This window comes from Betta splendens, chromosome 2 (genome assembly GCF_900634795.4).
Source record: "Betta splendens chromosome 2, fBetSpl5.4, whole genome shotgun sequence".
NCBI lineage: Eukaryota > Metazoa > Chordata > Actinopteri > Anabantiformes > Osphronemidae > Betta > Betta splendens.
The window spans coordinates 12,098,580-12,121,226 of NC_040882.2; the positions used below are offsets into that span (position 1 = coordinate 12,098,580).

Sequence of the window (22,647 nt, forward strand, 5' to 3'; positions counted from 1 at the left end):
GAATTACAGTTAAATAATCCATCCATCCATTTTCTACCACCTATTCCCATGCGGGTTTGCAGGTGGTGCCGGAGCGTATCCCAGCTGTTTTTGGCGAGAGACAGGCCATTGCAGGGCAACACACAAACAGAACCCATGCGAACACAGGGGTAACATGCAAACTCCACACAGAATAGTAGTAGAAATTCTGTATTGAAAACAATATACAATCACAAATACAACATTGCATTTCAGTCACTCACTGCTGCCTAAATGCTTCTTTGTGTGTGGACACCATTTCACCTCCGTCTGCTTTGAAAACAACAGTATATTTATACTGGGCTTGAGGTTGAAGGGCTCTGTTCCTACAAGATGTGATCCACTTGCTGCTTCCCAAAACGTAATGATTTAAATGTCTTCCAAAACATGATGAGCACAACAAAGATCCTCACATCTCTCTAGCCAAATGCCCATGACTGTACCTGTTCCACTCTAGAAACTATGCTTTCAACATAACTATGAATTTTACCCATTCATTTTGTGTTCTGCACATTGAACTGTGGAGGTAACTTATCCAGCATTATAGTGCTGGTGCAATGGTTAAAAATAAAGTTGGCTTTGACTATTAATGTTTCACTGAACTCTTATAAGGGAAAACAGACAAATGTTTTATAATATTTCAACTTTTATTCAGGTATTGCAACAAAAACAGTAATTTAGTTATTTCACAGGTGGTCTAAGTCCAACATAGGTGCCTTGTCCCTCAGGAAACACTGCCCTGATCCACAAGGGGAAGATGGGATGACAACTTGGACTCTTCACCCTAGAAGTCCCCAGCACCAGCTGACAAAACCTCTCTAGGCTAGATACAGTACCTGCAATGACTTGAGATACACACAGACATTATACTGTCAAATTTTTGAAGAAAAAAACACAATAACTACATTTCTATTTTACATTTCTACTTGATATATCATACACCTACTAAAAGCAATTAAAAATGTTAGGTCAATATGTATTTAGAACCAAAGCTATGTTTGTAATCCAGAGTTCCCAGGTAGGTTATGCAGTGATTAATCTGTAAATAGTAAAATGTTCTAAAATTGTTAATGAAATTCTGAGATACTGATTTATTCCATGCATGTGTAATTGTCTGATATACTGTATATTAAATGCGTTCTGTAATGAATACACTTTCAAACTTACTGGATCCAGTCCTGGATCATCAACCATAAATGACAGGACGTTTGGCAACTGGTTCAGGTGTCTTGAGGTAAAGTTTATCAAAATTTTAATTTCAGATACCATGTCACATACCCTACAATACCATGTTCCTTATCTATGGTGAATAGAAAGGACGTAAAGGCTCTTCAATGAGGAGTTAAGTACACATGTAGATTAGGTTACCTCAGTCCCGATGTGGATTGCTAACAAATGGAACTGTGTGTTAAACAGTCACAATGTTTTTCTAACCACCCTCTCACTACCACACATCACACAGAGACAGCAAGGATCCAGGAGAGCAGAACCTAAACCCAGGATAAAGAGGTTCAGTAAATGTGGTGTTGAAGGTGTGAATGTGGATCAGTTTGTCAGAGGAGACTCTGTAGAAGGAGAGAAAACCAGCAGGACAGTCCACATACACTGCTACTCTGTTAGACACAGAGGACGAGATAGATGCTTCTATGTTATTATGTCTAATACAGTAACCGACATTAGAGCATCTCAGACTCCAGGACTGATCTTTTTCTCCAAACAAACAGTCATCGCTGTTTTCTTGGCTTCCAATTCTTCTGTAACTCACTGATATATCAACGTCTCCTCTCCACTCAATCTCCCAGTAACAGCGATCGGTCAGACCATCACTACACAGCAACTGAGACCAGTGGTCAAATCTGTCTGGATGATCAGGATATGACTGATCCTCCTTCACATGTGTCACCTTCCTGTTGTTGTCAGACAGTTGTAAGTTCCTGTTCACTGTGTTTGTGTCGATGGTGAGTTGACAGAAATCTGATGGAGAGAACAAGACACAATCCAGCTGCAGTTATTGATCTATCATCAGTTTGATGATGACTCATGACAGTTTGAAGATGGTTGAATGTTGCTGATCTCATAAAAAATGCACTTACACTTCCTCAGACCTCGTCTCAACCATCGGGCTCCACCAGGCTCCACCCTGAAAGGAGGAGGGGGTCAGAGACATGCAGACATGGACATTAAATGGCTCTAATACACACATTGGTTTAGGATTATGATAAAATGGAGTCCTAAACATTCCCAGCCTGTTTTGAACAGGCTGTCTGACAAAATTTTTTATTTAGAATAAATTTAAAAATGTATTTTTTCCAAACCACGCGGAGCCACAGTATAAAGATGAATGAGCCACATGCGACTCCAGAGTTCCCGACAACTGCCCTAGACTTAAGGAGTGTAACTAGCTGGCTGTGTTAGTCTTATACTGTTTGTTGTTACTAGTGTTCTCTTCATGCCTGAGAGTGTCCAGTCTCCAGTGTGGATCCTTCAGTCCAGCAAACAACAGCTTCTCTCCTAAATCTCCTGGATGATTGTAGCTCAGGTCCAGTTCTTTCAGATGAAAGGGGTTGGAGCTCAGAGCTGAGACCAGAGAAGCACAGCCTTCCTCTGTGATCAGACAACCGGACAGCCTGAAGACAGATAGCATTCTCTCAGGTCATTCAATACAGAAGCAAGGTTTTAAGAGCAAAGAGGACAAGCAAGGAGTTTGAGCAGAAGTACAGGAAATCTGTGTGAGTAGCAGGAAATGCAGAACGAAAAAAAAGCAGGAATACAGATCTTGAGTGTGAGAGACATTTTAAATGCAAGGGAAGGGCTCTGAGAGAAAGCAAAAACAAAGTCTGAACATCAAATTAAGTGTGGTCTCAAATTGAAAAACTACACTCTTGATTAAAGAAAGCAATCACAGCCCTATAGCGAACCAACCTGAGAGTCTGCAGTTGACAGTGAGGACTCTTCAGTCCATCACACAGTAGCTCCACTCCTGAATCCTGCAGGTCGTTGTTACTCAGGTCCAGTTCTCTCAGACTAGAGGACTGAGAGCTGAGAACTGAGGACAGAGCTTCACAGCTTCTCTCTGACAGGTTACACAAACTGAGTCTGAAAGACAATGATGAACATTATAGGGAATTAGATATTTAGTACAGAAGTTAAAGTAGATACTGAGGAATGTTCTTTCGTTTTCTGTCAGCCTTTTAGCCGTTTCCTCCTAGGGGTCATCAGGTATGGTTGACTTTTGTCTCAGAATCATTGGTCTTTTGCCCACTTGGGAATGAATCTCATGTTTTAAGTGTATGAGCAGTTTTTTTTTGTTGTAGTTGACTTCTCATGTCAGCATGTATTAAAACAATTTATCACACTTCAGTTGCAAATTATTTTGAGAATGAGTAACTCTGAATGAACACGGGGAATTTTCTACTACACTGTGACCTAAAGTGTAGTGAAGCTCTCAGATAATTTTTGTGTCCCAATTAGCCAGCTATTGGTTCTTTCTGCTAGTCCTGTAGATGCATTAATATTAACTCTGAACATATAACTGACAAATGTTTTGAAAACAGCATAAATGTTAATTTTAAAAAGGCATCTGAAGGAAAGCCTTTAAATTTAAAGTATTTTGATATCCAGGTTTAAAAAGTTCTGGTCTCTGTATTTAAAACAAGCAAACACTTGACCTGACCTGAGCGTCTCCAGTTGACATAGAGGACTCTTCAGTCCATCACACAGTAGCTCCACTCCTGAATCCTGCAGGTTGTTGTTACTCAGGTCCAGTTCAATCAGACTAGAGGACTGAGAGCTGAGAACTGAGGACAGAGCTTTACAGCTTCTCTCTGACAGGTTACACTCACTCAGTCTAGAAAGACCATGATGTAGAGAACATGTACATCAAAATAAAATCTTTATATGATGTTGAAATACTGTACAATATGTGAGTATTTATTGTGTAATTAGATTATCTTTGATTACACATACAGAACTGTTTTGGAGACTTTGACCACTCCCATCACAAAGAGAAGATCCTTATCTGAAAAGCTTGAAGAGTATTTAGCTGGTTCAAACACATCCAGATCTTTTCCTGATGACACCAACACGAAGACCAAAGCTGACCACTGAGCAGGAGACAGTTTATTAGTGGAAAGACTTTCTGACTCCAGGTACTGTTGGATCTCCTCCACTAGAAAACAATCATTCAGTTCATTCAGACAGTGGAACAGGTTGATGCTTTTCTCTGCAGAGGGAGACTCTGAGATCTTCTCCTTGATGTACTGAGCTGTTCCCCGGTTGGTCTTTACATCAGTTCTTGTACATTTAAAAAGGCCTGTAATCAAAGTCGAATTAGTCTGCAGTGAAAGACCCAGGAGGAAGCGAAGGAACAGGTCCAGGTGTCCATTTGGACTCTGTAGGGCCTTGTCCACTGCATCATGGTAGAACTTGGTCTCTGCAGATTTGTCCTGTCTTGTTGACATCTGGGATGTTAACTGTTGTTGTGACAGCAGGTTGACTCCAGACTTGAAGGTTAGATGGACATGAAGAGCAGCCAGAAACTCCTGAACACTCAGATGGATGAAGCAGAACACCTTGTCCCGATACAGCCCTTTCTGCTCTATAAAGATCTGTGTGAACACTCCTGAGTAAACTGAGGCTGCTGTGATATCGATGCCACACTCTGTCAGGTCTGACTCATAGAAGATCAGGTTTCCTTTCTGCAGCTGCTCAAAAGCCAGTTTTCCCAGAGACTCAATCATCTTCCTGCTCTCTGGACTCCAGAGTGGATCTGTCTCAGCTCCTCCATCATACTTGATGTTCTTCACTTTGGTCTGAACCACCAGGAAGTGGATGTACATCTCAGTCAGGGTCTTGGGCAGCTCTCCTCCCTCTCTGCTTTTCAACACATCCTCCAGAACCGTAGCAGTGATCCAGCAGAAGACTGGGATGTGGCACATGATGTGGAGGCTTCGTGACGTCTTGATGTGGGAGATGATTGTTGTGGCCTGCTGCTCATCTGTGAACCTCTTCCTGAAGTACTCGTCCTTCTGTGGGTCAGTGAACCCTCTGACCTCTGTCACCATGGCAACACAACCAGGAGGGATCTGATTGGCTGCTGCAGGTCGTGTGGTGATCCAGAGGTGAGCAGAGGGAAGCAGGTTCCCCCTGATCAGGTTTGTCAGCAGCACATCCACTGAGGTGGACTCTGTGACATCAGTCAGGGTTTTAGTCTTGTTGAAGTCCAGAGGAAGTCGACACTCATCCAGACCGTCCAAGATGAAAACAACCTGGAACTGGTCAAAGCTGCAGATTCCTGCTGCTTTGGTTTCAGTGAAGAAGTGATGAACAAGTTCCACCAAGCTGAACTTTTGCTCTTTCAGCACATTCAGCTCTCTGAAGGTAAATGGAAATATGAAGTATATGTCCTGGTTGGCTTTGTCTTCAGCCCAGTCCAGAGTGAACTTCTGTGTTAGGACTGTTTTCCCAATTCCAGCCACTCCCTTTGTCATAACTGTTCTGGTGGCTCCGTCTCTTCCAGCTGAGCCTTTAAAGATGTCTTCTGGTCTGATGGATGTTTCTGCTCTGTATTGTTTCCTGGAGGCTGTTTCAATCTGTCTGACCTCGTGTTCATTGTTGACCTCTCCAGTCTCTCCCTCTGTGATGTAGAGCTCTGTGTAGATCTGGTTTAGAGGGACTGGGTTTGCTGCTCTTGCGATGCCTTCCAAGATGCACTGGAACTTCTGCTTCAGCTGAGATTTAAGTTGATGCTGGCAAACTGCAGCAAGAGCTCCTGAATTAGAGAAGGACAATATTCATGTAACTGTAATTATAATGTGTGGTAATAATAGTATGTTTTTATGGTTCACATTTAAAAACCTAACTCTCGATCACACCAGTAAATGTGTGATTGTGTCTGTGATGTTAAATGTTGATTAATCCACTTACTGCTCTGCAGACAGTCAGCCAACATCGTCCTCTGCTCTTCATCCTTATCCAACACCTCCTTATCCTCCCTTTAATCAATAAAGCATAAGCATATATTATGTTAGCTCTCAGAAACAAAAGTAAAGGTCCATGAAGTAATGTCTAAAGATTTACTGTCACAGTCAGTTGGTTCAGTCTCAGCAGCTTTGAACAACATGTACAATATCTCCACCTCCTTCAATGAACAAGCTGAAGTGTTGGAACAAGGAGTCTGCTGGGATCAGAGTAGTTGTACTGGGAAGCTCCCAGTGTAAAAATGTTAAACTGCGTAAATATGAGGCAGAGCTGCTGCTCACACAAGGAACACCTCTCCCACCCCCTGCACCACACTGTAGAGGCTCTGACCAGCTCTTTCAGCACCACACCGTTACATCCACAGTGCAAGAAGGAGCACTACCGCAGGTCATTCCTCCCCACAGCCATCAGACTATACAACACAGCTCTGCAGTGACACACATTATGTACCCACATGGTGTATTTAAATCAACGTTGCTGTTGTTTTTATACGCAATGGTGTTCACTGGTTATTTTATCATCACAGTAATATCAAAGTAAATCAAAGTTTAAATGTCAGCCCTGGTTTTGACACTGGAAACAGTTGTATACACTTACTGCAACAGCATCACAACTAATGTCTTGGAGTAGTAACAATTTAACACTGCTATTTACTGTAATTGACTGAATAGAAATTTGCTCAATTACTGTTTGCTGGAGGAACAGAATAAAAACTTTACATTAACACTTCAAACACAAATAAATGTACCGTACACTGTAAAACCTAACAGCATATCTTACTAAACTTCTCACTCTCAAGTTCTCATAACTTATTGCATAAGAAAATTAGTACTAACTCATTGTGTTATATTAACCTAACTCAAAAGGGTTTTAGTAACAACTCTGCTACACTTTAAGTGTTGGTGATATAATTCCTGTTAGTTGTGTTTACTTATTTTCTCCAAGTTCACTTTAAAGCATTAGAATGATGTCAACCTGTTACACGCAGGGGCACGGGACAAACTGGACTCTAAAACATGTTCACTATGAGCGGGCAAACTGGATATTAAGGCCTAGGCTGGAGTGGAGGACCCAAATGCACCGACCCACACACACACATGTACAATGTAACAATAGTATGATTTAATGACACAATAAACATAAACATGAACCAAAGGAACAAGAAGTAATAACTAACTGAAAGTCACTGCTACGCAGGTAAAACATAAAAGACTGCTAGATACATAATAAACTAAACACAGCAAGTGACTAGATGACTTAAAACACAGGACAACACAAACCTTCACAAAGACAGGACCAGGACATCTGCCAACAGTGCGATGACTACACAACAACTGTGACGAACAGACAAAGACTGAACTCAAACTAGGAACTTAAATACTCCCTAAACAGATGACACTAATCAAACTAATAACAGGGCATGACATCACAGGAAATGAAAAGACAACAACCAACTGAAGGGGTATTCATACAAAGTGAGCCGGAGTGCCCTCTGGTGGCACGGAGGCTGACTCACAACACAACCCTGCTGTACAGACATCTGTATTATTGCTGGCTAGAGTGCTATTATAAATCAAGGATCATTTATATTGTATTGTAATGTATATAATATTAACAGTTGCAAGCAAAACACCAATAAACATTGTTTTTATACTGCAGCAAAAAGAAAGAGAAAAAAATATGCACACACGTCCTAAACCTGTCTTTGTATCTGACTCACCCGAACACGTGTCGAAATCCATTCCTCGAGGGCTTGTGCCCCTGATGGTTTTTCAGCTCTCTGCTAATTATCTTGATCAGGTGTGTCAGTTGGCTTTTCCAGCTGTTCATTGACTAAATACACCTGGTCAAGGTAATCAGCAGGAGCTGGGGCAGTGAACGGTGGAAAACCAGCCGGCATCGGTTTGACACCCCTGCCCTAACGGTGCCGTGTAGAGATGGCGAAATCGAAGCCTCATGAATCACTGAGCAACTATGACACAGTTGGGCTGAAATCGACACATTGCTCGACACCATCACGACACAGTCAGAACAGCGACATCTGCTGGTTGTGCGTGAGAACTGCTTGAGCAGACTGACCATCAAACCCTCGCTGATACGTGGTTGTTCAGGATCACAGTCCATGTTTTATTGTCAAATAAAACTTAATTAATCAAAGGTGTGTAATTGTGTTTCTCTCTGGATAATAATGTATAAGTAGCCTTGATGTGGCAAACATGTTTGATGTCCGATGTTATTAGAGCTGTATTTGTTCTACTGCAACTCTGTTTATTACTACATTGAGGAGACATGTTTGTCAGTTAGTTTAATCAAAGACCTTTATTTCATTTTATTTTTCCACAGAACATGACTTTAATCACATTCTCACCACTTCTCCAGCTTTGGAGAGGAGCCGTTTGCACGGCACTGATGTCTGACTAATAAAGATATTTGTATTGGAATTGCGACTTGTCAAAATGTAGTTTTAGTCTTTAATTACATTTTGAATTTGTCATAAATACATTACAGATGTCTGTAATGTGAAACCTGTCTATCTTATAGATCATCTATCATCTTATAGATCATCTGCGGACCGCTTGCCACGTTTATAAAGCTCTGACATATTAAAACAACCGTCCGTTCAAACTGCACATAAGCCGCTCGACGGTCACGTGACGTATCGACACCTCTCGCTCTCATTGGTCACGTGATTCGGAACGCGCTCGAGATTCTGCTTGCCGACACTTCTGCTTCAAAAGATCGACGCTGAGTCGAGTGGGAGGTCTCGAGTTGGACATCTCTAGTGCCGTGTGCTTTCTGCACACGGCACGAAATAACCCGCTCGCAAACTTCTTGATGATGTTGCGCACTGTGGACAAATGCAAATCTAGATCTCTGGAGAAGTACTTGTAAGCTTGAGATTGTTGATATTTTTCCTCAGACAGCTCTCTTCTCCACTTTCTGTTACCAATGCGCGTGGCACACGCACAGACACACAATGCAAAAGCTAAGTCAACTTCTTCTTCTTCTGCTTTCAGGTGTGATTTTTATATTGCCCACACCTGTTACTTTCCCAAAGGTAAGTTTAAAGGAGCATCAAATGCTTGAAACAATCTTATTTATCCACAATTTTAAAAGGGTGCCAATAATTTTGTCTAGCATATATTTTCTGTTTTGCGTGACATTATGTAAAATTTGCTTTTTTGTTGCTTTTTTTGTTTTTCTCCTATACACACAAAGGGAAAAACATGTATAGCAAAACATGTGCTAATGCAATACTTTCCAATAAGGATTACTTGAATATTTTGGGGGGGGGGGGGCAACAATTTTGGCAAACTGTGAAATTATCAATCATGCTTTATATTGAGGATTCTGAAATGGCAAATCCTCTAGGAACCTCAAAGAAAATTCAAAGTGTGTGAAATTTATTGGACATTGGCTGATCTGCCAGTGAATAATTGTTGAGCCCTCTTTTATGATAACCTCATACAGATGATTCAGCACATTGACAGTAAAGATATGTATGGTGTAAAACAGTGTTCTATCTGACCATCGCTCTTATTTTCATCCAATTACAGAACTTCCACCAGACATCTTGCATGACCTGTTTTGAAGGTGTGGTTCCTGTGGAGTTTACCTATTGTCTGAAAGGTTTGTTTGCAAAGAAGTATTTCACTTTGGCATGACTAAATAGGGCAATACTTTCTTTTCCCTTCCAACATTCTGATAGGGTTGACTGCCCTCACTCAGTTCAGGTTAAGGTTGTTACCCCTCCTTATTGGCTCAGGAGTCCCAGAAGGGGACAAATTTTGGAAGGTCCTAATAGACTTAAAAGATGGAGCTGAGCTTGGTGTATCTCACAGTTTCACAGATGAAACAATACAGTACATGACCTGAAAGATTTCAGATCACAGGCAGTTGCGTCAGGAAGTCTTGCCTTAAAATTTTTGGTCGGTGTTTTGGTCCCCCTGGTGCAACTCTGGACAATGAGATTTGAAAGCTAGCACTAAGTCTTCAAGAAAACTGTTCATGAAACTCATAAGTGCAAGAATGTATTGAAAACCTGAGTGAAACCAAAGCATGATGGCATTTTATTTATGCCTCTCCTGTGGAAACAGCTCCCTGTTTAGGTTTGAGAAGCTGACACACTCAAGGAACCATCTCTTAGTTAAGCTGCAATAGACATAGACTGCTGGGGGACTTAATTTATACTCTGAGCTCCTCTGTTTCCTTCTATTTCTTCTATCCAATAACCTACCATCATTGTCCCATGTTTAACTAACCTTGTCTCTTTCTCTCCAGCAGTTGTGCTTCTTCCCCGCTCTCTCTCCTCCACTCTGTCCTCACCTACAGGTATCATTGGATTGAGAGCTTTGTGTCTGTGACAGGCAGCTGCGGATCCAACCATCCTGCCTGTGTCCAATTAGTGTTCCACCATTCTGCCTGTGTTCTGTTGTTGCTTATTGTAGTTGCTGTGCTTTTCTCTCTCTCTCTATCCCCTCACCCCAACCGCATCCAGTCTGGTTCTGCTGGAGGTTTCTTCCTTGTTAGAGAGGAAGTTTTTCTTCTCCACTGTTGCTGTCAAATTGTAATTACAGGCTTGCTGTATGTGGGATTAGTTGGTTTTAGTTGTGTAAGGTCTTAAACCTTACCATGTAAAGTGCCTTGAGATTACTTTGTTGTGATTTCATGCTACCAAAATCAAAGGTACAGGCTCTAAGAAATGCAAATGCGTTGGAATAAAAGCATCTGAGCCTGTCTTTAGTTACTATTAAAAATTGTTACTTATTTTGTACAGATTTACATACAAAGGCATGCTTAAAAGTTAGTGTCCTTTTTAAATGTAGTATTTTATTTTGAAAGCTGTAAGTTTTAATATTAAAATATATATTATTTTAGTTTTTACATGTTTAACTACAGTAAAACAGTTCAAGTTGTGTCAAAAATATTTATGTATTGTTTTTAAAAACTGACATGAATAGCTACACTGTACGCTGTACTACAAAGCCTGAAGTCGCCATTACCTGAATGTAATAATTAACTAGTAAAAGAAGAATGAGTAAATGAAACTTAAGTGGTACTGTAATATTTGCCGTAGTGATGCATACTAGTTAGTCTTACCTAATTCATTGAAGTTGTAGCTACTCATTTTTATTGTGCTTCAAGAGTCAAATTATTTTATAGGGTTAGTTGTACTCAAATCTCATTAGTATGTTGTAGTTAAATCTTTGAGTTAATAAACTCAAATGGTTTGAGTAAACCTGTTGCCTTAAACCATTTGTCATTTATTAACTCCAATGATTCGAGGAAACCGATGCCTTGAATCATTTAAGTTAATAAACCTACAGTAAATAATTCAAACCATGTCCTCAAACTATTTGAGTTCAACCAACTTGTCAGGTTTTACAGTGTACTCACATCAGAAAAATCAGGAAATGTAAAAAATACAACTATTTTTCAACATATAAAATTTACGTCAGATTGATCAATCAGATTCAAACAGACAAATACTCACAAAGGCTCTGATACAGGTTGATCTTGAAAATTAAAAACATAATCCTTAGAGACTTGACTCATAAAGGACACCTGGTTGTGTCCAGATTCAAGTTTTGTGCCAGGTTGTCTTTGTTGGTACCTGATAGAAAAACAAATTAGGTGAGTATATATTATTTTTCCTTAAGTTTCCTTTGTAAATGACCAATATTAATAAATATATGGTGATAAAATAATAAATAGTTTCTGGGACTTGGAGACAGAAGTATTCACATGGTCTCAGTCATCTCACCTCTGAGCTTTCATGTCCGTTTTTCTGATTTTAGAGGGAGAGGCTCCGTCATCTTTGTCCTCACACTGATTCATGCCACTGAAAAATATAGTAATTGAAAGTGACAGCAGTACTCAGAAAAAAGCTTGAAAAGTCTGTCTATCCAGTAAATCTCACTACCTCTTTATTAAAACAACAAACCTTAATTCAGTTGATTCAGCAAATGTTTGTAATGTCTCTGTGTATTTTTGTGCTGTAATCTCTACCTCGGACCTCTAGCTCTTGTTATTATTGCTTTGTATGTACATAAGTTAGTTCGTTTCGCTCAGTGTAGTTAACTTGTTTTCTTATTGTCTATATATGTTTTTTTTCTCTTGCCATTGTGCAGCAATGTTTTAGTTTGTGTTAGCATAACCTTTTGTTACAGTCTTCCATTTCAAGTTTAACGCCGGTGTTCATCAATCGGAACTAAAATACCTCAGCTTTTCCCGATGAACTTTCTCCCTCTGTAGCTTCTAATGTATTTGTGTCTATAAAATATGCAATGTGACTGGTTGGACTGAGTCTCAGTGTTATACATCTTCAATCTTGGAGATTTCTGTGAAACCTTGAAATCTCAGAGTTGACATTTCGATCACATATTGACTGTTTTATTTTTAAAACCACTGTGGTCATTTAAAACTGTAATTTAGGAACAAATTCTAAACAACTTCATTTTGGAGTATTTGTTATGTTATTTGACTCTCAATTTCAAGAAATGTTTGACTTCGAATGAAGCTCTTAGTTCAGAGTTTTTAGGTGTGTAAATATTATGACAAATTTGAAATGAGAATGTGAAATAAAGTACCTGAAAATTTAAGTCAACAGGAAAAGCTGCCTCTTATTAATATTAGATAAAATATTGCATTGACATTAATATAAAAAATAAATGTATTACTATGGCAATTTAAAGTAAAATATATAAATATAATAAAGTGCCATTAGTAAAAAAGGTTATGTTAAATTAACATATTTAGTTATTTGGCAATAACCACAATAATTACAAATGTTAAAGTAAACATCATAGACTTACAGCAGTGAAGTGGACAGCAGACACTCTGGGTTCCGGTTCTTTTCACAGATTAAAGAGTTCCGTCAGTGGCACTGAAGGAGCCTGAGCTGGGTCACTGCTGCTGGGAACACTGGTACCAACTCTAGGTGATCGGGAAGTTTAGACTGAGCTGCCTCCTGGTTTTCAGTTTTCTCTGCATCACTTTGGTCAGACCTGTATGTTCACTTTAGTAAAAAAAAACATTATCTGGATTGTTGGCTTTTAACTGCTGGAAATAAACTCAAACCGACTGACTGGAATGTGGACCTGACTGAACTGGCTGTGTGACTAATCAAAACAAACATCATGACAAAGGAACCACCACTGTAAAAAAAGACCGTAACATTGACAGTAAATTACTGTAAATTTGTGACAGCATAATACTGTAAAAGACAATACAACAAAACACAGTGTCATTTACAGTAATGTGCTGTATACCACACAAACAAATAAAACTGTTTTTCCTATTGTACAGATTTGTTCAAAAAACGTAATTCTTATGTGTATATACCAGTGCCTGTAGTTTATACACTAAACAACTGTAATCCAAAAGTTAACATAATACTATTAACGTTACAGAATAAACACGCTGAACCTATGGTTTTTTTTTTGTTTGTTTTTTACAAAAAAAAATTTACATTTTATTTTTAGGTTATACATAAGGTATTTTGTGATAGAGACACATTAAGTTTAGGTTTATGTATTGCTATTGTAAAAACTCTTGACTGTTTATCCACATTACAGTAGCTTCTTTGTGTAGTGTATGTAAATAGATTATATCAAGCAGTGTATTCTTTAAAAGTTGTTGAAATTTATTTGGAACTGCACAGGCCCTTAAAATGACGTTGCATACGTAATATAATTGAGGTAGGAATAAAATATCTTTAGATATACAGTACATATAAAAATTATGTTTTAGTTATCAGCTTATCTCTTTTGGCAAATAACAAGGTCAAAGTTAGTGTAATTTAGCTGGTCGACCAACTTGTTGAGTTCCATCTCTACCTGCTGATAGGTTAATTAGATAAATAAAACCCGAAATTTAGTACTGTAGGAACAACACCATCCATCCATCCATCCACCCACCAACCCACATCTTAACTGGTCACTTTCTAGTCAGAGGGTGCCACAGCTTAGCCCACTTGTCATTAAGTGGAAAGCAGGGACATTTCACCAGTCCATCAAGAGCCATAGGTATCCAACCATTCACAGTCAATAGGAAATTTAGCATCTTAAGGCCCTATGTCCTACTTTGGACTGTGGGATGAAGCTGGAGTACCAGGTTGGGTGGTAGAGAAGCTGGACTTTTGCCCAGTGTGGAAATCTGAGCTCTGTTTCCTTAAAATCTGAAAGGTGCATCAGTTCACTGACCCCTACACACTGAGTAGGTGAGACAGAACAGAACTAATAGTAATTGATGTTCAGCAGCTCTACTGTATGTACTGTAATACATACAATAACAAATGAATCAATAATTCAATAACAAGGATAACAAGATCAAACAAACAATGAATAGTTTTATGATGCACAGGAACAGTATTGGTGAGGATGTGAAAACTAAGTGGGAAAATATGTTTTGATAAGATCATTTATATTTTGTGTGAATTGAGAGTAGGAGAATTTTGGATGTCTCTATTTTAAATAAAATGTCAGTCCTTTTTGCAATATTAAGGCCTTGTTACAAAGGTACAAATAATTCAATTCTGTGTTTAAGAAGTGTTAAATTGATTAATATTGTCAGGAAAACAGACCTGTAATTGTATTTGAAACTATGAGGCACATCCAATCACCGAGGATCGCGGTTTATTTGTCCTCCGTAATTGGATATCGCAAAAAGCGGGATAACGGCCAGTTTGGCGAAGTTCACGGTGCCTGGTCGGTTGGTGCGGAGCCTAAGAGCTTCACCTGCGGACGCCTCGACGGAAACACCGACAACCAACGTAACCGTCCGAAATACTGGTAAGATTCACTTTCGTTTTCCTTTTTGTTTCACATTACCGTTCGAGGGTGCCTTTGGCTAACATGCTGATCAAGCTAGCTCCGTCAAATTAGTACGTTGTTTACGTGTTGTTTTATCGCGGTCTTTTGCGAAAATGATCACCTGTCGCTTTTGCAGCAAAACGCTAGAAAGTTTGAGAGGTTATGTGTTACACTGTAAAGTTCACAGAAACGAGCCTCGGCATTTGAAAAACTTTAAAACATTTGCTTAACCTTATCTGAGAGACATCAGATGTTTCATTCATATCTTTCAGCTAGGCCAGGATGCAATCATCCTTTGCAAGTCAAAGACAGCTGTAGTTTTTACCCTCACCTTTACAGTGAGGCCATTAAAGAGGCAGTGAGGGAGTTTGTCTTTTTAGAAAGCAACACCACAGTATCCACAAATATACAGTATAAAGGCACATCATATGAAAAGGGACAGTTCCTTGTGTCAAAAAATGATGAGTCTTTGGAGTTTGGAGAACTTATCATGATTTTAATTCATGATGATTCAGCTGTGTATTTTGTGATGGATATAAAAAAGACAGATTACCTCTCTGAATACCACCTGTACACAGTGGCTAAACAGAGTGCAAGGTTTCAATGTCTTAACATTAACAGTTTGGTGGATTTTTATCCCTTGCCATCATATATGGTTGACGGGCACCAAGCCATTCCTCTCAAACACTGTGCGCTCTTAAAATAAATCAAATAAATATTAACCACTGTGGTGTACACAACTTAACAGGGGTTGATGGTACAAAATACTAGTTTTACAGGTGAACATTTTTTTTCTCACCCTCATTTAAAATTTAAGTGTTCTTGACTTTTATATACTGGGGTACATTTTGTCTGTTTTTCATAATTTTGAAAACTAGTGTTGTTCTTTGATTCCAGACACGACTGACTTTGAGCAAACATTTCTAAGCATGGCCATCAGGGAGGTCTTGCCTGACCTTCCAGAGGTGGCCATAAAGATTGTGGAAGAGACATTACAAACCCTTGGGGTGGAAACACATGACGATTTTCAGTTTATTGAGGAAGCAGATTTGCTGTCAGTGTTGCGACCAATTCAAGCAAGAAAGCTCCTTGCTGCATGGAAACTGAAATGTAAGTCAAATAATGTGCAACTGGTGTCAAAAGTAATCTGTACAGAAAATAAATAAATAGAATTTTAATAACATTGTGTTTTTCTGATGAGTGTTTGTGTTTTTGCAGGCCAGACACCTGAGCACATCCATTGATGCCTCACCAGGACCTTCTACATCTTTGCTGTCTATTTCACCCAAAAGTTCATCCTCAACTGCTTCCGAAAGCGGTGCCCAATGTCCTACAGTAAACTATGGCGAAACTTCATGATACCATGGGATAAATTCCCAGAGGAACTGATACAGTCCTTGGAGCGAGGACAACGACCAAGTCCAAGAATGAGAAGAGAAATGGTTCGGATCTTAGTTAGGGAGATGATGCAAAAAGGTCCTTGTATAAGTAGAAGGAAGTGCACTGAAGTTGCCCAAAAGGTTGTGGCGAAATATCCACAGTCTTTACAAGATGTAATAGATGGAGATGTGATTAGCCCAGTCAAATGTCTAATGAGGAAGACTTTCTACAAACAGCGCAAAGAAGTCAACCAGGGAAAAAGTATTAAATATCTCCAGGATGAGTGGCCCTTTTTGTTCACAGAACTTGGCATGGAAGTCCACTTCAAAGAACTCACCGGAATCCGACTTAAGGAAACTTTTACACAAAATGTAGATATGAAGGGGAAACGTCTCCTTAGCTACATGAATACATTTTGTGTAAACAAGAGCAAATTTTTTTTACAGGCTTTAACAAAGTTGAAAGTGATGCGGGGTGAACTAAGTGGTTGCTCTGAAGAACTCAAAGAGATGTTGTTGCTTCTGCTGTCCTACTTTGATGAAAAGGAAGATGGAATGTTTTATTATGTGGAGGACACATGCCTGGCAGAGGAAGTTCAGATGGACCAAGTTCACTTGACTCCCATGATCGTTGTGTGTGGTGAGTTAACTTTTCTTCCTGGGCTTTGAGTGTCACTGACCTTGTTCCATTAGGTGTAGTTTTTTTTTTACGTAGCATTTCACTTTATGCTAATAAGTATTGTGTAATTAGCAGTAAAAAGTCTTACCAGCTTACAAATTGTTACACCTAAAACTAATTTGTTTAATGATGTAAAAATGTACTTCATATTGTATTTCAGGGAGATATTCTTTCTCATCAAGACGATTCATGCTGAGTTTGGATCGACGCATTGTACACAATAATATTCCCTCGTTTGGTTCTTCTCTGTGCATGATGTTTGGGAGCTATTACTGTTTCAATATCCACTACCCATCCAAGCTTGCATCAACCCTGGAGTTTCTGTAGAGGTGGGTAATTACAATTAGCTTTGTTTAATATATGCACTGTATGAAATTGATGATCATCTGCTTATGTCACTTGGAGACAGTTTGCCTTTCTAACTTTTTAAATGATTTAAGTTCAAAAAGTATTTACTTGGATTTTAAGTTAATAAATTATTTGGTATTAATGCTGTTGTCCTTCATTTCTTTATTTTCAAAGGTGCTTTTTCTCCATCAACCCAGAGAAGGGCACTAAAGTTGAGAAGACAAACACAGCCCGTCTTCACGTGGATCCTAGAGTTCTAACCTTGATCCAGGAACTTTCAGATCATGAGTGGCGTGATGTCTGAATATGCACAGTAAGATGAACGTGTTCTGTCTGTTTTGCTTGCACAGTTGCAGAGCTAATTAGGCTTAACAAGACAGTAAGTTATAAAGTTTTGTTTTTACAAAGTTCTGTATTGCTGTTGTACTGCCTGCCTACATTTGTATCCTATTTTAGTTGAGATTTGAAGGTCCCTGACACCGTCCCTTAAACATTGAGCTTTTTTCTACCAAAAATCCCTTCTCTTTGTTATATTACAAGACTTGCTGTAAGACTTATGTAAGCTACACTATATTGCAATTTGGATTGATAAAAATAAATTGAAAATATTCTTATTACTGGAATTGTTTGTGGTCACATTAACACTAAAACTAATGTTTCTCGTGCATAGTGCATTGCTTTACAATGTTAAACGTTCATTTAAAAGGTATACACTATGAACTGTTCTCACACATTGTGACATTACTTCATAGAAGATTTAAGTAACATTCAATCAATACATTTTACAAGAAATGGAAATAATAAATTGCTACTTTAAGTTATATTTCCAATTAATGCTGCAAAAAACACCAGGAGCTAAAATTTGCACAATACAGTATTATAATAAAAACTGTAAAATAGGGTGGTTTGCATAATACTTTTCTGTGAAATTAATTGGAATTTAGTGTACATTCACCATTTAATTTATGTAAATCCTACTGACAGTCTTGCTTTTTAAAGCAGCATGATTATGTACATTTAACAGCAATGGACAGTAGAATTTACAGGTTCACAATGTGTATTTTGTTGGTAGAATTTACAGCTTTTGTCTGTAAGCTGTTTTACGGAAAAAAACTGGCAGCTGTGGTTACCAGAATATTTCCGTTAAAATAACAAGTTTATATGTAAACATATCAACAGAAAAAACATGTAAACTTAATTACAAAGAAAACATGTTGATATGTTTACAGAATAACATGTCATTTTTACGGAAATATTCTGGTAACCACAGCTGCCAGTTTTTTTCCGTAAAATGTACTGATTTTTTTTTACAGTGTACATGTGAACAAAAAACCCTAAGGATAGTTGTGACCATTGTGACAAAAAACTGGAAACCATGGAACTGGGTTTAGGTCATGAAAGGACCTCCCCTCAAAGCCATTTGCCATAAACACACGAAAACACCATAACTACAGTATGTATAACTTCATTCCATCCATTTTCTACCATTTGGTCCCCATAGGGTGAGGGAGCCTATCCCAACTAACTTAAGGCGAGAGGCAGGGTCCCCCCCTGGACAGGTTGTCAGTCTATTGCAGGGCAACACATACAGTAGACAGTAGAGACAGTGTGAACCATACACTAGTATGGTGTCTTGCTCAAGGACACACCTGTGCCAAAGGCAAGTTTTGAGCCAGGGCCCTTCTGCTTCCTAGCCCAATTCTCTACCTACTTAGCTACCAAGACTGTTTTTGTCTTTGAAAATATGTAGTGTGACTGGTTGGAATGAGTCTCAATGTTGCACAGCTTTATTTCCTGATGATTTCTGTGAAACCTTCAAATTTTGAAAGTGATCAAACTCTTACACTGTCTAAAATCTTCAAGGTGTTACTGTTATAAAATAGGAACAAAAACAACCTCATACTGGGATATTTTTATATTTCTGCTGTAGTCTCATGTCAGGAAATATTTAACTTCAAATCCATTTATACTCTTAAGGACTCACTCTTTATCTTGGTATCTTATTCCTGGTCCCAGGCTGCTGGAGCCTGTCCCAGATTAGAATCAGGGGCGAGGTGAGGTTTAACCATGACAAGGCGGCAGACAACTCACTCTCCTCGTCAAAATAGAATTGAAAGGACTACACCACCACGTTGCCTTCATCATACACAAATTATGTATAATATAAATAAAATAAAGCACATATTAATAATAAAAACAAGTAATCAGTGTTTCATGGGGTACATGAACACAATATGTTGTCACCTTGAATTATACTGCAGTTACTTCAAAGCTGCTTTACACAATTTTCACAATAAGTGAGATGAAGTTATAAAAATGTACATTTTTTGACATTGGATAATAAACACAATTACAATTGCACAGTAACTGTAACATCATAGACTTACAGCAGTGGTGCTGACAGCAGACAGTCTGGGTCCTGGTCCGTGTTACAGATTAAAGAGTCCAGTCAGTGAAGCTGATGGTCCTTGAGCTGGGTCACTGTTACTGGGAGCACTGGTACCAACTCACTGAGATCGGGATCTTTAGACTGAGCTGCTTCCTGGTTTCAGGTTTACTCTGTGTCACTTTGGTCAAACCTGAATGTTCACTTCAGTAGAACAAACATTTTGATGAACTGAGACTGACTTATTGGAATGTGGACCTGACTAAACTGGTTTCATAAAGCCAAACATCATGACAGATGAGCAACAGAAGAAAAAGGCTCAAAGCACAACAAAATGATCAGAACAAAGTGAAATAATTAATGAAAGTGTATTTGCTCTATGGTTCTGTACTCCAATTAAGAACCATCTCAGTCCACAGCATCAGTCTGGTTTCTGGGTTCATGTTTTTTTTCAGTTTGGACTCAGTGGTGAAGAGTCTAAAACCTGGTTTCATGATTGTACCTGACTCTGTGTGACTCACACCTTAACACAAGCATGACGAGAAGGAGGCATTTGACCCTTTTCTACCTTACACACCTAGGCCTGTGAACGACTGCTTTTGTCATGTTAACAGGGCCATCACTCACGCAGGTACTATGGTCGGCTTTCTTCCCAAGCCAATGCTGTATATTAAAGATCTTTCAGTACCGAGCCTCCCCTTTTTTTGGTAAAGATTAACTAATGTGATGATAAAAGAGGGCGGCACGGTGGTGCGGTGGGTAGCACCGTCGCCTCACAGCAAGAAGGTTCTGTGCCCTGGTGCCTTTCTGTGTGGAGTTTGCACGTTCTCCCCGTGTTCGCATGGGTTCTCTCCGGGTTCTGGCGACCCCTCACTGCCTCTCGCCCATAGCCAGCAGCTGGATTAGGCTCCAGCATCAGACCCCGCATTAGGGAATAAGCGGCTTGGATGAATAATGATAAAAAACTCAAGCAATCCAGCTCTGTCTGGATGGTTTAACTAGAGTCTGACAAGTTTGAATCAAGCTAAAGCCAAGCAACCTGATGAATGACAGAATATGAAATAAAACACCAGCACAACAACTGATGGACTAGATCAAACAGGACCAGTTAGAAAAAAAACGATGATGGGAAACAGGAAACTTCCAATAGCAGCAGAAGCACAGATCGTTTCCACAGTGACCACACTCACACTGACAGACTACACACAATGACAGAAAAGACATGCAGAAGAGCATGAGGAGAATTGACAGACGACACATTATGCTGCAGTGTCAATAATGGTGAGGTAACAGGTAAAATAAACTTAAAAATACATGATATATATAAATACATAAAAATAAACTAAATCATCATATTGTTGCCTGGAGATCCACAAGAGACTAATGTCTTGAATGAATTCTTGTTGCAGTCTAGTGATCTCTAGCTAAATCTGAAAGACAATGCACACAAAAATAGATTATTTTTAACGCTTTATTAATCTAATACTGCTGGATATATGAATAAAATAATATGGAAATACTCAAATTCAATCATGAACAGAGAACAGTGTTGGTGAATGAGGGTGTGTGTGTGTTGAAAGCTTTATATGACAGATAAAGTCTTACTTAAATAGCTTTTCCCCCATAACTCATATGGCGTTAACTTCAATAATTAACTCTTCCAAGTCATCCAACCATCTGTAGGGACGCAAATTGGTTAGTAAAGATGACACGAGTCAAGTCGGAAATTCCGGCGGGCCGCGAGCAGTGACCAATCGGATAGTGAAAGTGGAGAACGGAACGAAAAGCAAAAAAGGGAATGAGAGAGGAGACGCAGGTGGTGCGAAAAAGGTAAACGGGAGTGGGAAACAGAAAGGACGGTTTTCCATGCCATGCGAGCAACACTCGAGCGATTTCCCCGGAGCACGTTCTAGTGTTTTCCTGTACAAAGCTGTGGGCTTAAGGAGGAGTTACGCCAGCTGGGACCGAGCTGTCGTGTCTCCCATCATTGAGCGATACACTGGGCGTTTCGACGGATGTTTTTTTGAGAATTGCAGCCAAGACTGAGCAGGGATTGTTGTTTTTTTGGACTGTGTGTCTCGACCGTTAATGGAGTGAGTAGAGACTGAACACTGATATATTTTTTATTTTGTTTGTTTCCTTGGTAAGTCATACTCTGGTGTTTGTTGCCGTTACGGACCTCAGGGTCTGTTTGTGTCCGTGTCTGCGTCTATGTGTCTGCGTGAATATGCGTAGGTGCGTCGGGGTGTGGTTACAGATGGCGGGCAAGCTGGTGATTGGACGATGGAGCAGCAGACAGTTTCCACCATTGGACGAGGCGGCGGAGCCATTGGAGTTCATTGGTCGAGGCAGCGACGTCGCGGAATAAAGGGACGAAGAACGGAACCAGCAGCCCCCTCCCCCCAACCGACAAGAGACGACAGCTTGAGTTTTGCCAGAGAATTGACAGTGTGACCAGTGTTTTCGTTCTTAGTTACAATCGTGTGTTTGTTTGCGCCGATGTGCCTGTTTTGCAACACCGTAGGTGTGAGCTGTCTTTTTGTTTGATTGCTTTTCTTCTGTTTATTACGTAGGGAGTTAGGCCTAGTGAATGTCTGTTTGGTTCTGTCGTTTTCTTTTGTAGTAGGACTTAGTTAAGATTCGGGGGAACCGTAGACATTGTCTTGTTTGTTGTTTTGGCCTTGGCTGACCCCGGGGCCCGTTTCAAGAAGGAGGTTCAACAAACTCTGAGTTATAACGAAACTCTGAGTTGATTTACTCTGAGTTTGCAAACCTGGAGTTTTCGGTTCCAGAACAGCTGAAAAGAGGTGGTTTAAGCAACTCTGAGTTGTCTGACTCAGAGTTAAGCGCGTGCACCGCGACTATACAAAGCCCTGATCAATGGAGTGAAGATATTACGAGTCACCATGGCAACAGGACAACAAAAGACGTCCGGAAATGGATACGATACGTCAAGCATATAGCGACTATGAGTCTATGTTCCGTAGAAAAAGCAACATGGCTGCAGCGGCGAAAAAGAGAAAGAATTAGCTTGGAAGAAAATAG

At 39.5% G+C, this 22,647-nt stretch overlaps 1 protein-coding gene across 1 annotated transcript; it reads right to left on the bottom strand.

Moving 5' to 3' along the window:
* Positions 1-2,416: 2,416 nt before the first annotated feature.
* LOC114842990 (NLR family CARD domain-containing protein 3-like) lies at positions 2,417-19,728 on the bottom strand. The gene is made up of 10 exons (XM_055502286.1): positions 19,604-19,728; positions 12,813-13,015; positions 11,762-11,839; positions 11,492-11,611; positions 5,944-6,011; positions 3,985-5,788; positions 3,692-3,865; positions 2,941-3,114; positions 2,638-2,645; positions 2,417-2,595 (listed from the first exon to the last, which is right to left on the bottom strand). The coding sequence occupies exons 3-10, from the start codon at positions 11,833-11,835 to the stop codon at positions 2,417-2,419; spliced, it is 2,601 nt and encodes an 866-aa protein (XP_055358261.1). The 5' UTR covers positions 11,836-11,839; positions 12,813-13,015; positions 19,604-19,728.
* Positions 19,729-22,647: the final 2,919 nt, after the last annotated feature.

Coding starts and splice junctions, on each gene's coding strand:
- LOC114842990 (XM_055502286.1), bottom strand. CDS start 11,835: ATGAATCAGTGTGAGGACAAAGATGACGGAGCCTCTCCCTCTAAAATC. Junction 11,612..11,761: donor ACGGACATGAAAGCTCAGAG/GTGAGATGACTG, acceptor TTTTTCTATCAG/GTACCAACAAAGACAACCTG. Junction 3,115..3,691: donor TGTCAACTGGAGACGCTCAG/GTCAGGTCAAGT, acceptor ATTGTCTTTCAG/ACTCAGTTTGTGTAACCTGT.